Raw genomic sequence first — 18,872 nt, forward strand, 5'->3', positions numbered from 1 at the left:
GTTTAGAATTTCAGTCTGAGAATCAGTGTTTTAAAATTTGTCCTTTGTTGATCCATAATATTGTTGAATACATTATGTATCTGCTCAGAAAAGATATTGGAATGGCAAAACTAATAAAGAAGTAAGGAAATAAATATATATTTCTTAGTTCCCTAGAGTTCTTCAAAGAGAAAACTCAATGATATGGAAACATTTTATACAAAGTTTGTGTGCTTACCTGCTGTATTTGTTATTGATATATTTAATTGTGATCCTTAAAAGCTTTTACAGAATCCTCGACACCACAGAGTGGATCATTGATAGAACAATCATGGGTCAATAAAATATCTCTCTCATATAGTGGAAAATCTGGAAAACTAACAAATAGGAACACTTCTACAGAATACCACAACTGTTCTACTCATTGTTGAATGTCTCTTGATTTGCTTCAGCATGGAACATGGAAACCATTATTCCTAGGTCAGTGTTTCTCAACCTTGGCAGCTTTCAGATGTATGGACTCTAACTCCCAGAATTCCACAGCCAGCAGGTTGGCTGGAGAATTCTGGAAGTTGCAGTCCACATATCTGAAACCTGCCAAGATTGAGAAATACTACTCTAGGGAATGCAGTCAAAGTAGAGAGGATTGCTGCTAGAAAGACAAATGACCTAACCTGAAAAATGCAGCTTCTTCTCTTTTATTTCTCAATCTGCTAGAACTGCACTTGGAAACAACATTTTGAAATCTGTAAGCACACATGTCTAATCCCACAGCAGATCACACCACTTTCTGATTCAAAATTGTCTACTGAGTAGTGTGACTTCTTTCCTAGGAACAAAAAAAAAATTCTCTATCAGGCAATATTTATGGCACTTTGGTTGCCAGAGAACATCATGCTGTGTTAGTAGGGCAATCTTTCACTGTTGCTAGGAAGGCATTGCTCCTCATTTAAATATATGTTTTTCTATTCATTTATAAACTAACCTATAATTCATTGCAAGACCTATGTGCATTTTCTGACATCTGTGTTTGATGAAACAACTTAAGCAATTTACACTTGTGCCAGATTATATACACAGCAGTTATTGCTTGGATTTTTCTCTCCCTCATTATGTGGGATTGAATAGGTAACATTGTTATGAAATGCTGAAATAGTATAATCTTGGCTGGGTTAAAGTTAACTTATTTGTAGATATATTAAATCCTTCCAGCAATATCATCCAAATCTCTAGATTGTCTTGTAAAAACATGCCCTCTCTGGGCACTCAGTTTGTTTCATCTTCATGCATTGGTGTAAAGAGGTGAGAAGGGACAGAAAAGCACCAGCTTCTGAATCAGCTTTATTTTTAAGAATGTCCTTTGATTCCAGAGAGGTGCAGTATAATCTTAGAGAATGAAAGAGTTGAAAAATGTAATTAGGTGATTGAAAAGAATCTCACCAGTTTGCCTTCTGGGAAACCAGAAATGCCATTGCATTTGCTTTTTTGTAAACAAGCAAGTTTTCATGCCAGCTGTCTTCTTTTATCATCCATGACTTTCATTCAGAATGTTAAATTTGTAAGAACTGAGAGCCACAGTTTCTCAGAAAAGAGATGTCAGTTTTTTATAAACATCTAATAGTTGCCCATTTCAGGATCAAAGCATGCAGGGCAAAAAGCCTTGGGAAGGAAGTTTGATAAAGTCCCTTCTAATACGGTGGTATTAGAAGGGACTGCGCTTTCATGTGACTGAGGAAAGTCAGTTGTTTTAAGTGGCTCCATCCTGGTATGCAATAAATATTCTTATTTAGCCTTGCCGTCTCTTGAGTCTGCACCAGAATCTAAGCCTTATCATAACAGACCAAACCAAGACAAATGTCTAGGAACTGCTTCTGAGTTTGGTATGGTTGCCCAACTCAAATCCCGTGACTCTGAACAATACACAAAAGACAAGCATCCAGAAAAAATAATTCAAAAGAATACATAAAAACATACAAAGCCATACAAGCAATTTTACTGGATGTATATTACTAAGTTGTTCTTGTTAGTAACCTCCACAATATATACCCACTAACTCACGGATTGTAGAACCTAATCTTAAATATTAAAAGTAGTAACAGGTTGATAGATATTCTTTTGCACTTGAAGTCCTTGGTTATCATAATTTACCATTAGAACAAAATGATGGTCGCAATGCACATTCCAACTACACTATCACAGTATTGATGTAATTGTGGTTCACATTACTAGAATTACATCTTGTAAAAGAATACGCCTATATAGGTATCCTTGGAACGAATTGTCTAATTCAGATTTTCAGATAAATATTTTTATTTCTTTAGGTTGTACTAATTAGTGGACACCTGGACAGCTGGGATGTGGGTCAGGGAGCGATGGATGATGGTGGAGGAGCATTTGTATCATGGGAAGCATTATCACTCATTAAGGATCTTGGTAAGTACCTATGTAAATAGTATAGTGCTCTAACATTTATGGCATTATCTTCTTAGACTTCCTTAACTTTATTTCTTTTAATACATTTTTCAAAGTTTCCTTCTGGCTATTTCTTCAGGAACTGTAGAATTTTTAATTTTCAAACATAGCACTTTCTTATTTGTTTGATTTGTGGTTTAGGAAAATCCAAAGCATTTGTGAACATTGAAAGTCCCAATAAAAATAGTTCTGACAGTTGTGCAATTTTATTTGTTGAAATAATTTAAGAACCACATCCTATTTGTTTGCAATATTTTTTCTAGTGCCTGGTCCATGGTAAAACAGTTTGTAACACCATTGTTGCCCATAAGCTAGTCTCTGAGTGTAAAAGATGAATCTGTTTGCACCCTATCTTTTCTCAAAATAGTTTGATTAAGCAGTTTTGGATGATAAATTAGGTTATGAATAAGTAAGTTAACATTTATTATATGAGTTGGATTATAAAGGCTCTAATACCTAATGCCCATAACATTTAGAAACCTATTTCTGATCTAATAGACAATGAGTATCAAATTAATATTATTAATATTATTGATTTCATGCAAAAAGTGAAAATTTGTGTCCCTATAATTCTATTGTTCAGTAGTGAATTACAGCAGTGCAATGGGGGGGGGAGTCTGGAAACAAAATGTTGTCATGTGGCTCACAAGTGTTAAAATACAGTTATTACAAATATGGTCACAGAAACTACTGTGGTTAAGCAGCAATTAAGGAATGAAACCTTTGGAGTTCTCAAAAATTCTCAACAAAATGAATGGCCTGAGTTAGAATGATTCTATAGACAGGAGACTATTTCAGTAAATGCACAAAATGAATGGAAGGTATATTCAGCTCCCAAATCCTTTTGGTTCAAAGCTCAGAAGATAACTAAATGGCCATTCAAAATGAAACATGACTGCTGATATATGAATCTGGATATGCCTAGATTAGAGCATTCAATATGAATCCGTTATGAAGCCTGACATATGAATTCAGTGACTATGCAAACAGGAAAAAGTAGCTTTTCATCGTACAAGAACATAATTAAATTTGTTAATCGTTCTAGTTCTACATCCTCTCTGCCCCAGTTTTCTCCAATCAGCCTAAAGATATTTGTCCAGCAAGATTATAGTGCTCCTTTATTAATTTTTCACTAGTTACAATATTAGAAATATTTGCTACAGCAGTTGAACCTTAAAATCAAAGAACCTACAAATAAATGCCATTAACAGCTCAAAATTCCTAAAAAATCTGTATTTGAACTACACATTGTGTTTTAATATGCATAATATATCATGTGCCTTTAATACTATGGCCAAATTAATAATATGATAAATGCCAGATGCAGTGACTGATATTAAGGATAATTGTGTATTAACAAAATTTTGCTAGCATACAAGCAAAGGATGTAATACTATCAACAATGATACTTTCAGTCTACAACTTCCATCTTGGAACTGACTCTGAACTGATGCATGTCACCACATTTTGGGGCTTGCTTGCATCACTTGCTATTATAATATGTAGCCTGGTGAAGAGATTGGGAATTTAAAATTTTGCATTTCTTTGTGGCATTTTGATTGCTAAAGATAGTACTAATTACAGGATTCATTCTCCTATTGTCTTATCCAAACCTTCATACTGATGCAAACAGAAAGTAAGGCAATTATAGGCCCAAGATCTGTTATCAGCATGTTGTAAATGTTCCATCAATATCCAAGATAAAGAGTTAAGAGCTAGTAATTTAGCAATGAGGACAGGAAGACCTGGAGGAACATTGTCCATGGGGTTGCGATGGGTTGGACACGACTTCGCAATTAACAACAACAACAATTTAGCAATAGAAGAGAATATTTGTAGCTCAGGGTTAAATTGTGTAGTCCTTGATGCTCTTGACTCTGGTTATTTTCTTGAAGATGTTTCATTACCAAGCTAGGTAAGATCATCAAGCTAGTAAGGTGTGGGGTACTCCTTTTTTATATACTAGTGGCTTCCCCTGTCAATGTTGGTGAGAATAGTCTTGGTGGCTCTTTGATATGACCATTGTTTACTATTAGTTTGTTTGTCAGAGTTGGTACTTCCTTGATTGCAGTATTGTTTACTTATTAATTGTTGGTCTAGTAATAATCTTGGTGTTAATTTCTGCTCATCTGGGAATTGTTTGCTGATGATAAGGTGTTTTGGTCTTTTTGTTTTCATGTTGGAGAAACACAAGTCAAGAAGCAGGAAACTTGTTTCCAACCTGGTGAATGCGTCTGGATCACCCTGTTATTTAGGTAAAGGGCGTGATGGTTCCTAGTTAGAGAGTTAATACTGCTTCCTCTCAAGGAAACCTGCTGACTTCTGCTGCTTATCCCTATTTAGGTGGCAGCTTGATTTAGGGCTTGGCATTCTCCCTAGGCCAGGCTCAGACTCTGAACCAATGGCCTCCTGCATTCAGTCATCCACATTACTTGTAGGTGTCCCTGTTGCCGCCTAAACTAAAGGCAGAAAGTCTGCCAGCCTGAGGCCATAATCTCTATTGATATGCTTATTATGATATAGAGATTACAACAGTGATATAAGACAAAGATAGATGGGGATGGGGATGCAGACAGATAGTGTATTGGTTTTTTTTCCAACAGTTTTCATCCTTTAAAAGGAAATCTTAGTTTTATTAAATATGTAAAAAAAAATTCTACAAATCATTTCCACAAATAAGGATACTGCCTTGATTTTATCAGCTCTAAGAATCTGAACAGTGGTTGAACAGATGAAAGATTTAGCCAGGAGCCTTTGTGTTCAGCTTCGTCATTCAACGGAACACAAAGCAAAAGTTGTTCACCTTGCCATTCATTGGATAATATTCCGCCCAGATTCTGCATGACTAATTTGTTATTGTAGTAATTTAATTTTAAATACCTGAAGCATTTCTAATGAAAACCATTCTGAATCATGGCAGCTATTTAAACTGGTATTCACCACTTTTTTTAACCTTAAAGATGCATAGCAGGTTCTACAAATGCTGACAGTGGTTGAAGAAGTTAAAGAAAATTTCAGTACTGAGTCTGAAAAGCATTGTTTATTCACTAATTCCATACAAATACATTATGTAGAATGGGAAAGGAATCTGCATCCTGGTTTGTTCTGATAGTTAGATAGATAGGTAGATGAGAGATAAACAGACCGAAAGATAAATGGCTATCTCCAAATCCTTAAACAAAACTGAGATGAAGACATTTCAGAGGTACCTTTGCTATGTTCATGGGTCTAAATAGTTGCTTGAGAGAAATCATTTTAACCCTTTTTTCTACCAACCAAACTTTCCAAGTTCCACAGTCTCTTTACCCTCTGGAAAGCCGCCTCTGGGAATCCAGACTACATTCCACCACAGTGAAACACCTTTTTGCTTCAAATTTTTTTGCATTTATTTCAAATTCTCTAAGTTCTTACACTTATAGTTAATTTGATAGACTCATCAGGTGGCTTTTCAAACTCGTTGATCTGAAGAGCTCTAAAAGCTTTAATATGGTTAGTTAAGCATTTTCCAAAAGTGATTAGAATCACATTGTGTACCCCTGGAAGCCGAGAAGATACTGACATTCTGAGAAACAATCTCATCCTGCTCCATATTCAGGAGGCATATATACAAGAATACTGCCCCAAAAGTAGTCAAAATGTGTAAGGAAGTGAAATTTCCTGCTTGGGTTTAAAGACAGAAAGGAAATCATAAAATTCTGTAATTTGTATTTGAGATAATGATGGTTTATTTTTACACTCACTCAAACCACATGTCTTAGGCTGCATAAGGCAGATGCATGTCCATTTAAAATTTCAGCAGAATATCTCATGGATGGTCAAAAGGAATTATTCATCGTCTGTGGGTACCCTGACCATTGCAGAAAAAGTTTTAATTATTGTGTATTTTTACTTATCATGGAGGAAATGTCAAGGCCAAATCATTCCACAATCCATCATTGGAACTATCTTAGAGATTCTTGCAAACTTAGTTTTATTGTTTTCATGTTGTCCTTGTTTGGAAAATTAGTCTAAACTTATTTCACTTATTCACTGGCATCCAGGTGGAAAATATTCTTTTTAAAAAATAGTCATTGCTGGGCTGAATGCCATCTGTGCAAAAGCCAAGGAATAGGGCCACAACTTTTAATTCAGATTCAAACCACATTCCTCAGCCAGATGGGTATTTCTTATTCCTCTACTATTCTGACTTTCAGCAGAGGTTGGAAGAAACCATGTTTTGAGTCTGGATTGAAGTTCCAATTCCTTAATTACAGAGGTCATTTTACTTCAGGACTGACTGTCCTGGAGATTAATAGCTGCAAAGAGCATATATCTTTAGACGATGTTTTCTTGGCAACAAGGTGAGGGGATACATATAACAGGGCATCTTTAATGGATACTGAATATAAAATGGATACAAAATTAGAGCTCTATGCTTGCAGATGAAGTCCATCCTTAATTATTTAACCTCCAGAAGTGCCTTTACTTCTCTTTACCTGTGAAAGGTTGAGCTATGCTATTTTCTTGCAACGCTAGATGTAACCCAGCACTACGTGCATTAAGATCCTTCTGCTCCAAGTGTGAAGGGAAAGGGGAGGCAGCTTCAGTGCCATTCACTGATGGGCTATTTGAGTTCTCATGTTGTCTTTTCTAAATTAGTGGCCTCAAACTATAGGAAGGCTGCTGAGAGTCAACATAGCGGAGAAGATGTTTACTAGAATAGAAGGTAAAAAATTCTTGCTAGGGGCATGTAATATGTGCAGTATAATATTTTTACAGACGAAGCCCAAGAAGGAAAAAACAGTTTCAGTTTCTGATTTTGTAAGTGTGGCCACCTTGGTTTCTCAAATTTGTGAATGCTTTTACAAAAGTTTGCACTATGATTGTCATGTGTTTTGACACATATTGCTCAGCCCAGGCAGATGATTGACTCTTTTCTAGGGAGTTCAATAGTGATATACAAATTGTCATTATATGGTTGAGTATAGATTCTGTACCTCTAGTGAACGTGCCATACATGTCCTGGTGCTGAAGGAATTTCAGTCTTTCCATTCACCTTTTTAACTATATAATATGTCTCTTTGCATTCAGAAATAGCCATTGTATCATTGTTTTATCTCTCTCTCTCTCTCTCTCTCTCTCTCTCTCTCTCTCTCTCTCTCTCTCTCTCTCTCTCTCTCTCTCTCTCTATCTCTCTCTCTCTCTCTCTCTCTCTCTCTCTCTCTCTCTCTCTCTCTCTCTCTCTCTCTCTCTCTCTTTGCATGTGTTTGTAATTATATGAAAATGGAGTTTGAGAGAGAATGTTATGTGTGGCATCAAAATAGATGAAATTGGTGTCACAGTGAGGAAGAGAAAATTATATTAAAAGTATGGGCCGAATATAAATCACTACATTTCACTCAGAAAGCAGAGGCACCATAATGACAATAGCAGAGTGAGTCTAGTTTAAAGGTTAAAAAAGTGTTATGTTATTGTCAAAATAAGGATAAAGGAAACATGATGTTTTTTTCTGCTCAAGACAGCATTATAGTATGTGTATGGATCTTCGGCTCAGAAGAAAGAAGAGTAAAATTGAGCATTTTTATGGGGAAAGAACATGTAAAATACTGGTGGTCAGTTTCTTAGACTTGGTTCACCTGTACGTTCACTGTTAGAAACTTTTAGGGAAAGGCTGATAGTTTAGTGCAGGGGTCTTCAAACATGGCAACTTTAAGACTTGTGGACTTCAACTCCCAGAATTCCTCAGCCAGCCTGGGAATTGAAGTACACAAGTCTTAAAGTTGCCAAGTTTGAAGACCCCTGGTTTAGTGGTAGAGAATCAGCTTCGAATGCAGAAAGTCACAAGTTAATTCCAGACATTATTAGTTTTAAAAGTTAAAAGATTCACAGAATAGCTAATAGGATACACCAGTGGTGGCGACCCTATGGCACGCATGCCAGAGGCGGCACTCACAGCCCTCTCTGTGGGCATGCATGCCATCACCCCAGCCCCGCCTCTCCCCATGACCCCTCCTCACCAGCAGCCCCCCCAGAGGAGAGTCGCCCCAGGTGCGGCCCATGTGGAACAGCGCAGCCAAGGACATAGCACCCGGGCAGACTTTAACAAGACTCTGCCCTCGTGCCCCATCGTGCGCAGATGATGCAGGGTGTGGCGGAGGGCATGGCCACCAAGGTGCTGCTGGGCCGCCATGGTGATCTGCGGTGGGCCATGGAGGCGGTGGGTGGCCCTGCGGGCGGGCGGGGGCAGTGTTTGGGCACTCTAAAAGGTTCACCATCACTGGGATACACCTTCGCATGACACCTCAAAAATAGCTTCCAGTCAGAGTAGACAGGAATAAGATTGAAGGAAAAATAGTTTGATAGAATTCAACTTTGAAGAATTTTAGTTCATATTTGGGGTAGAGGCAGGAAGAAATCTCAAAACCATCAAAATCAGTGTTGCTAACTGATCAGGAGAATGAACAAACCTGATTCAAAGGATCAGGGAAGAGAGTCAAAAATAAAACAAAATAAAAACACTCCTTGCCCCTTGTCCTCTTCACCTACAAGAAGATTAATTAGGCTATCATATCTAGGCTGCAACAATCCTGATCATCACTAGATGGCAGCAAAAGGAGTTTTGTATGGTGTTGAATGACAAGATAATCCTGAGTCTCCACGTTTGACAATGTGAGGGCAAGTAAGGGTACTAAATAGGCCAACACATTTGTCATAAGGAAAGCAGTTGTATATTGGAAAACGGTATAAGAGCCTATCATCTCTCAAGCATTTTTATCAACTTTGTTGTTGTTGTTAATTGCGAAGTCGTGTCCGACCCATCGCGACCCCATGGACAACGTTCCTCCAGGTCTTCCTGTCCTCTACCATCTTCTGGAGTCCATTTAAATTCACACCTACTGCTTCAGTGACTCCATCCAGCCATCTCATTCTCTGTCGTCCCCTTCTTCTATTGCCCTCAATCTTTCCCAGCATTAGGCTCTTCTCCAGTGAATCCTTCCTTCTCATTAGGTGGCCAAAGTACTTGAGTTTCAACTTCAGGATCTGGCCTTCTAAAGAGCAGTCGGGGTTGATCTCTTCTAGGACTGACCGGTTTGAACGCCTTGCAGTCCAAGGGACTCGCAGGAGTCTTCTCCAGCACCATAGTTCAAAGGCCTCAATTCTTTGGCGCTCAGCCTTTCTTATGGTCCAACTTTCACAGCCATACATTGCAACTGGGAAAACCATGGCCTGGACTATACGCACTTTTGTTGGCAGGGTGATGTCTCTGCTTTTTAGTATGCTGTCTAGATTTGCCATAGCTTTCCTCCCCAGGAGCAAGCGTCTTTTAATTTCTTGGCTGCAGTCCCCATCTGAGGTGATCTTGGAGCCCAGAAAAATAAAATCTGTCACTACCTCCATTTCTTCCCCATCTATTTGCCAGGAATTGAGAGGGCCAGATGCCATGATTTTGGTTTTCTTAATGTTGAGTTTCAAGCCAACTTTTGCACTCTCCTTCTTCACCCGCATCAAGAGGCTCTTTAGTTCCTCTTCACTTTCTGCCATTAGAGTGGTATCATCTGCATATCTTAGGTTGTTGATATTTCTCCCGGCAATCTTAATTCCAACTTTTGATTCATCTAGCCCTGCCTTTCTCATGATGTGCTCTGCATATAAGTTAAATAGGCAAGGCGACAGTATACAGCCTTGCCGGACTCCTTTTCCAATTTTGAACCAATCAGTGGTTCCGTGTTCGGTTCTCACTGTTGCTTCTTGACCCACATATAGGTTTCTCAAGAGACAAATGAGATGGTCTGGTACTCCCATCTCTTTAAGGACTTGCCACAATTTGTTGTGATCCACACAATCAAAGGCTTTTGCATAGTCAATGAAGCAGAAGTAGATGTTTTTCTGGAACTCCCTAGCTTTCTCCATGATCCAGCGTATGTTGGCAATTTGATCTCTAGTTCCTCTGCCTCTTCGAAATCCTGCCTGTACTTCTGGTAGTTCTCGATCCACATACTGCTGGAGTCTAGCTTGTAGGATTTTAAGCATAACTTTACTAGCATGTGAAATGAGTGCAATGGTTCGATAGTTTGAACATTCTTTGGCATTGCCTTTCTTTGGAATTGGAATGTAAACTGACCTTTTCCAATCCTGTGGCCACTGTTGAGTTTTCCAAATTTGCTGGCAAATTGAGTGTAGCACTTTTACTGCATCTTCTTTTAAGATTTTGAATAGCTCAGCTGGAATACTGTCACCTCCACTAGCTTTGTTGTTGCTCAGATTTTCTAAGGCCCATTTCACTTCACATTCTAGGATGTCTGGTTCGAGGTCAATGACCATCTCATTGTGGTTATCTGGGATGTTAAGCTCATTCTTGTATAGTTCTTCTGTGTAGTTTTGCCATCTCTTCTTAATCTCTTCTGCCTCTGTTAGGTCCCTGCCATTTTGGTCCTTTATCATGCTTATCTTTGCATGAAACGTTCCCTTCATATCTCCAATTTTCTTGAAGAGATCTCTGGTCCTCCCTATTCTGTTGTTTTCTTCTATTTCTTTGCACTGTTCATTTAAGAAGGCATTCTTATCTCTTCTAGCTACTCTCTGGAATTCTGCATTCAATTGGGTGTATCTTTCTCTTTCTCCTTTGCCTTTCGCTTCCCTTCTTTCCTCAGCTATTTGCAAAGCTTCCTCAGACAGCCATTTTGCTTTCTTGCATTTCTTTTTCTTTGGGATGGTTTTAGTTGCTACCTCTTGTACAATGTTGCGAACTTCCATCCATAGTTCTTCAGGCATTCTGTCTATCAGATCCAGTTCCTTAAATCTATTTGTCACCTCTACTGTATATTCATCAGGAATATGATTTAGTTCATACCTGAGTGGCCTAGTGCTTTTCCCTACTTTTTTCAATTTAAGCCTAAATTTTGCAACGAGAAGCTCATGATCTGAGCTACAGTCAGCTCCTGGTCTTGTTTTTACTGACTGTATAGAGCTTCTCCATCTTTGGCTGCAGAGCACATAGTCAATCTGATTTCTATGTTGACCGTCTGGTGATGTCCATGTGTAGAGCCGTCTCTTGGGTTGTTGGAAAAGAGTGTTTGTTATGACCATCGTATTCTCTTGACAAAATTCTATTAGCCTGTGCCCTGCTTCATTTTGTACTCCAAGGCCAAACTTGCCTGTTATTCCGGTTATCTTTTGGCTTCCTACCTTAGCATTCCAATCCCCCATGATGATAAGGACATCATTTTTTGGTGTTAATTCTATAAGGTGCTGTAGGGCTTCATAGAACCGGTCAATTTCATCCTCTTCAGCACCAGTGGTTGGGGCATAGATTTGGACTACTGTGATATTGAATGGTTTGCCTTGGATTCGAATTGAGATCATTCTGTCATTTTGAGGATTGTATCCCAGTATCAACTTTGAGGAGTTGATATCAACTTTGTATCAACTTTGAGGAGTTATCTAATCGGAAGTAATGTTTACTTCTTCCCAATTTGGTATTAGGTTTCAATTGGCAGGATTTATATATTTGGACAGGGCATCACTGAAACAACATGATAGCTAGGTGTCAAAATCAAATCCACTTGGAGGACTACAGAGTAGAAATCTTAACCATCACCAGGAGTCAAGCTAAACTTGAAAGCATCTTTTTCTTCATTTTCCTTTTTTAATTTGCAATAATCTTTGTCAAGTTGAGAGTTTAAAAGTTTAATCTTATCTTCTCTGTTGACATCTTTGTCTTAGAAACCTTCTCCACAGCACCTTCACATATTGTTATTTTTCCTCTCAAAGAGCATAGCTATTGTCTCAGCACCAATTACTCTCAAGTGTACTTCTAACCTTTTCCAGGCTTATGTCTATTCCTGTCTATTAATCTTTAATTGACTGATTACTTTCCTAAAGGGAGTATGTCCAGAACTAAAATTCTTGAGCTTGTCTCTTGGTGTATCTCTTTTCCCTTTATATCTCTTTTTTCCCTTTATATGTCATTTTGTTTCTCAGATTGGAGAGAAACAATTGGATTGGATTCCTTGAGGGACCACCTTTTTCCAAGAGTGTCTACCTGACCAATTTGATCCAGCCTGTCACTGACAACTTCTATCATTTTTTTTTAAAAAAACTAAATCTAATAGCTTCTTCCTCCATGATAATAATTGATTTGAATAATGATCCTTTTGACTAGTGCCTCCCAAAATAACTCCTCCCTCTCTTCTTCCTAGCTAAACGGTTGTCTTCTTTTCTGGTAAATACAACTTTGTACTTTACGCTGCAAATTTAGAAAGTTGGATTAAATTGTTAGAAAGAGAGGACTTGGCTAGAATATTTCAATTGATCCAATGAATTATCACAGTAATATTCTGGATTCTGAGTATTGTGGGGAAACATGTATTTATTTATTTATTTATTTATTTATTTATTTATTTATTTATTTGCATTCCTTGCATAAATAAATAAGAGCCGAGGTGATGCAGCAGTTAGAGTGCAGTACTGCAGGTCACTTTAGCTGACTGTATTCAGCAGGTCAGCAGTTCAAATCTCACCGGCTCAAGGTTGACTCAGCCTTCCATCCTTCTGAGGTAGGTAAAATGAGGACCAGATTGTTGGGGGCAATGTATATATATATTGCTTACTGGTGTACACTGCTTAGAGAGTGCTTGCACTTAAAGCGGTATATAAGTCTCATAAATAAATAAATAAATAAATTTGTATCTTATTCTTGTATCTGACACATGAGGCAAAGGCTGTAATAAAATATGTCTGTAAATATGTAGCTACTGGACTTTTATTTTCTGCAAACAAGTTATAGATAGACTGGAGTATTGCCATGATGTGGTCTTTAAAAGATGTCAAATACATTTCCACTCAGACTGTTAAATACTAGCGGCATTCAAGGAATTTCTTATGTCTTGTGAAATCAGATCACTTCTTTTACCATTAACACCACATCCAAATGGAAATGACAGGAGAAACTACCAAAAGTAAATAAGTAATCCTCATGAAACATGTCTTATGCATCCTAGCTATATTCTACTTCAACTCTTTTAAATGGATTTAAAATAAATCAACTCATGGATCTGTAATGAAACAAAGTAAGAACTTCAAAAAAGCTGGACTAATTCCATTTGTTAATCTTCTTTGTCTAATTTTGATATATAGTTAACATGTCATATGTGCATCTCATACCTCTGTTTCAAAACAAAAGGGAGAATTGCATGGATGTTGAAAAGTCATGCTCAGTCAATACTTTTTTTTTCTATCCAGAGAAGAATTTGCTTCTTATTTGTACTACCCAACAAGGTCCACTCAATGTACTTGTCCATAACTGATTTTGGATTGTGAGAGTTCATGTTGGTTTATCAAACATCTCTAGAATTTGTATGTTTTGGTTACTTACTTTATGTTAAAAGCTATACTTAAGAAAACCATAACATAATGTACAGTGCAAACCCAGTTATTGCTTTGTATGAAAGATGGATTTATTTTACTTGCGTTTCTCATCTCAAGTAATTTTTTCTTCATGCACAATAACTATTGAAAGGGTAAAAGAATTTAGTACATGCTTCACTTGGGCTGAATCTAATATAGATTGACTTAAATTTATTAGGTGGCTTTCAAATGGCTTATATTTAATTTTCAGGTTATTCCTTCATAAATATCATTAAAACACAGATGGTCTTGCAGCTAAAGGGTTCTATAGGAAGGCTTTAAAACCTCTCAACACTGAGTTTCCAAAAAATCATAGATTCTCTTTTGTCTAGATTGGAAGAAACAGGATTATCAGCTTGTCACACAAAAACCTATTGGGGATGCAAACAAATGTGTTTCCTAGGATCTTTCATTGCCACAGTTTGCAAAATTTATTCTGGGAGATATTGATAGGCAACACTACAAACACACCCTTTCCTCTCAGTGCAGGAGCAGATGGGGGAAAATTTTTTGGCTGGCTGCCATAGAGGCAGCAAACAGCAGACACTGAGGTGGGCACAACAGGTGCCTTTGAGAACTTCTCTGGAACCCTTTCTTTGTTTTGGGATCCTATGATTAGTTCACAGTTTGTGAACCAGGAACAGCAGGAGTGCTAAACCATGCCCTTCCTGGAGTCATTTAACTCTTCCTCCACCCCAGACCATTTTCTCCAACTAAAAACCTAAACCCATACAGATTATTTCTACGCAATTGGAACAGACCCACATTGTTAACAAGTTGGTTGTGTTTGTGTGTAGCTTAAGCCTGAAAGCAAGGAAGATTTCCACTCTAGTATCACCCAGCCTTCACATAAATCCTTAATGCAGACCACCTGCAGACCATTGAATCACACTACTGTACCATGATGGGGAGTTGCCATAAATCGTTACTTCAGAAATGCTGAAAGATGTAGAGCAGTGGTGGCGAACCTATGGCACAGGTGCCAGAGGTGGCACTGAGAACCCTCTCTGTGGGCACGTGTGCTGTCACCCCAGCCCCGCCTCCCCCCATGGCCCCTCACCAGCAGCCCCCCTGGAGGAGAGTCGCCCCCGAGTGCAGCCCATGTGGAGCAGCGCAGCCAAGGACATGGCAGCTGGGCAGTGGGGACAAGACTCCGCCCTCGTGCCCGTTTGTGCACAGCTGATACTGTGGGGCATGGGTGGACAGTGTGGCTGCCATGGAACTGCTGGGCTGCCTGGGCAATCTGTGGCGGGCCAAGGAGGCAGTGAATGGTCCTGTGGGTGGGCGGGGGTGGGGCCGGTGGCATGCGGGCAGGCAGTGGGCCCGGGTTTTGGGCACTCGGTCTCTAAAAGGTTCGCCATCACTGATGTAGAGCAATGATGGGGAGAAAAAAATCGAATGGAATAACAGTGCTAGGAGTACAGAAATCCTGTGTGGAAATGGGCTGCGGAAAATGAAGAAAGCAGATAGAAAGAAATGTAAAAAGATATTTGTGCATGTGTGTGTGTGCTTAAATGAGGGAAGAAAAAAGAAAGAAATTAGCTTGGTTGTAAACCAAAATGTGATGGGGCAGGGTGGAAATTTCAGAAATAGTGCAGAGAGAGGAAAAAATAAATAGATTGGGAGGAGATGCATTTAAAATCAATGTTTTACTTTCCATGATAGGCAAAATGTTATTTTTCTCCTAATACACTAAGGCAGGCTTCTTAGGATGCTAAAAATGGGAAAGAAGCTTTCAGAGGCTGATATGAGGGAAAAGTTTGTTCATTTTCTATCTAATAACAGGACTCCGGCCCAAAAGAACTCTGCGTTTGGTGCTTTGGACCGGAGAAGAGCAAGGGGGAATTGGAGCGGAACAATACTATAAGCTACATAAAGTAAGTAACTTGATAGAATAATATGTTTAATTCTTTGCGTTTGTTGTTTTTTATATCATTGTTTTATGGTTTTTATTGTATGCCACTCAGAGTCATGTTTTTCATGAGATGGGCAACTATATAAATATAATGAATAAAATGAATATTACTTCATTTCATTAGCAGTCTTCTTGCAATCCTTACTTGTGAGCAGTAGAGTTGGAAGGGAAAAAAATCAAGCAGCCATAATTATATTTTGCTTCAAATTTGGAAATTCTGCTCATATTCTCAGAGATAATGCACTAGTCTATAGAATCCTTTTCTAGACCTTAGTTTGCCAGTCACAATGTAATATTCAACAATATTTACAGCTGCCCCACATTCATTTCTAGGATTTGAGCTATAATCCCGATGGAAATCCTGTTCCCTTTGGCTAAAATATTTAGAGGGAATACATGTCCATTGTTACTATTCAGCATTCTAGTACTGTTTACTGGTATATGATTTTCTTTGGGGAATAACCCTACACTCAACTTACACAAGGTACCAAATAAAACAGCAGGCTCTTCACTTGTTATTTAATTTAATTTTTTAAAGAATATAAATAACCAAACTATTAAAATAAATATTTGATTTGGCCCCTAACTTGCTAATTTAGGTTTAGTCTTAGAAGGAGAAAAATAATCTCATCGGGGTACATGCTTTATATGACCTACCCTGAAATTTAAAAAGGGTTTTCTGTTGTGCCTGGATATTTTGGTTATCATCAGCACTTTCCATAAATAACTAAGTTCTTGTGATTTATGAATGGAAAAAGGGGTGAGTAAACATTTTATATATTTCACTTGTGTTAAAAGTATATTTTACCATATGTTGGCTTGAACTCAACTGATTTTTTATGAAAGATTTAGGATTTAATGTGCATTTTATCTGTAGAAAATGAGGCATATTTAAAATCACAAATGTTTTTATGATGTATTTCTAAAATTTAAAAATGAGCTAAAAGAACGATAGAATGACATCTCATTCTTGTGGCATTTATTCATCTCTTCAAAGCATGAGGGATAACTTAATAGAATTGTCTCAGAGCTAAATATGATTATTTTATAAACATTTCATAGCTTAATTTGATTTTAATTATTTCCAACACTTACTCAAACATGAAGGAAATAAACATTTGGTGCAAGTGTCTTTATATTTCGCTGATGTTTGCAAAATACTTGTGTGTGATTCTAAGGTTCAGACAAAACTATTTGCTGCTTCTAATAAGATAAACTCACACAGACAAGCACACACATGCACATTTTATTCATTAAAAATGTTTGAAAAGCTTTGTCCTCATTTTGAAATGACTTCATTTACATTCAGTAATATTTCTTAGGCCAAGAATAATGAACCAGATTCCTGGAATTGAATTCTGTCAACTTCATCCAGTATGGTCAGCAGTCCAATTGATGAGAATTGTAGTCCAGTAACATCAGAAGGGACACAACTTCATCCTCCCCCCCCCCAAACATGGCCAAATCTGATTGGCTTTATAACAGTGAAAAGATATTTCATTCACTGTTTTGATGGAAAGATGGAAGAGAATTGCATCTAATGCCTCTATCTCAGATCGCCAAGCACCATGCCCATAGCACACTTATTTTACATTTTTTTAAAATGTTCACTTACCTTGCCATGCCCCAAATGCCCTCCCAAAATATGTTCTATAGATGTCTCTGGTGGCATGCAGAAGCTAATATTTTTTTAACATTTAAAAGGCTATGGATGAACCCTCTACAGCAGGGCTCCCCAATCCTTAGGCCATGGTCTGGTACCGGTTCGTGGCCTGTTAGGAACTGGACCGCACAACTGGAGGTGAGCAGCAGGTAAGCAAGTGAAGCTTCGTTAGTATTTGCAGCCACTCTCCAGCACCAGCATCACCACCTCAGGTCCATCTCAGATCATCAGGCTTTAGATTCTCATAGAAGTATGGACCCTACTGTAAACTGAGCATGCAAGGGATCTAAGTTGCATGTTGTCTTCCAGGAAACTGGTCCCTGGTGCCAAAAAAGTTGGGGACTGTTGTTCTACAGTATGTTTATTCCAAAAAGGCATATGTGACCAGAAGTTGAGAAGGAAAAGACTGAGCATGCTCCTGGCATTTCTCATCTCTAAATTTTCCCTACATGAGTAGCAACAAAATAAAGATGCTAGGGTTTATTACATTCATTTGTATATAATATTTATTCTGCCCTACACAGCTATTGAATTTTTCCCTTGCCATCACTTTCTAGTAGACTAATTTTTCCTTGCTTGCCAAAGAGTTTGTATTTCTGTGCTGCTTCTAATCTTATTTATTGAAGATTTGACAGGAAAATGTTATAAATAGTTCCATTTTATATTCTAAGTGTGAAAAGAATTGCCTAAATAATAGAGCAGACTAGGAAAGAGGCCTTGGGCATCACTAAATCAAATCTGAATAGTCAGAACATGCACAGGAAGGGGAGAAAGTTGCTTTGGGGGAGATGGGAAGAAATGAACAAGGAAAAAAATGTACTTTTGGAGGAATATTTCAATCCTTTCTTAGATATCAAATTTGATCTGTTATAATTATGGTATATTTGACTATATATCTACCAGCAGGAAAGTGTAGTAAGCACTCTAGCAAAAAACAAACAAACCCCAGATTAATGTTGTAAATAATCCATTTAAAAACTTCTTAACTTTTTACAGAGTTATGTAGCCCATATTGCTGAGAAATGGATTCCCAGAGCAGAATACTTCTTATAGCTGGTAATTACTTGAATTGCAGAGGCATATGATCCATCATTTAAACTTGAAATCTTTACATTTTAAAGGTTATTTTTTTTAAATGATTGGATTGCTCATTAAACACAGTGGTTTTATTACGAGCTTGGCAAAATACAAAACTGAACATAATTAATTCTTGTCTTAAAAGAGTAATGATTAGCAAGAAATAGATGTTATGACAAAGCATCAATAATAAGATAGCCTGGAACTTCTTTTACAAAGTCCAGTTCTCTCTTTATTTTTCTTGCTTGTGTATATATGTAAATCCCCTCAAATAAATAGCCTTGTGATTAATTAATTTTAGATAACCTTGTGACCTGTTGGTCACCCTTTGAGAGAAAGGTACTGCAATATGATGTGAGCAGAATGAATACTAAATTTTAT

At 37.8% G+C, this 18,872-nt stretch overlaps 1 protein-coding gene across 1 annotated transcript in view; it reads left to right on the plus strand.

Annotated features, from left to right (window-relative positions):
* CPQ (carboxypeptidase Q) overlaps positions 1 to 18,872 on the plus strand; it is a 139,776-nt gene that overhangs the window by 88,435 nt on the left and 32,469 nt on the right. Inside the window, exons 5-6 of the mRNA XM_039328893.1 lie at positions 2,301 to 2,412; positions 15,622 to 15,713. Coding sequence (XP_039184827.1) covers positions 2,301 to 2,412; positions 15,622 to 15,713 — 204 coding nt within the window. The remainder of the gene's footprint in view (positions 1 to 2,300; positions 2,413 to 15,621; positions 15,714 to 18,872) is intronic.

The sequence above is a fragment of the Crotalus tigris genome, unplaced genomic scaffold, assembly GCF_016545835.1.
Source record: "Crotalus tigris isolate CLP2741 ecotype Arizona unplaced genomic scaffold, ASM1654583v1 scf7180000024384.25900115:4084858, whole genome shotgun sequence".
NCBI lineage: Eukaryota > Metazoa > Chordata > Lepidosauria > Squamata > Viperidae > Crotalus > Crotalus tigris.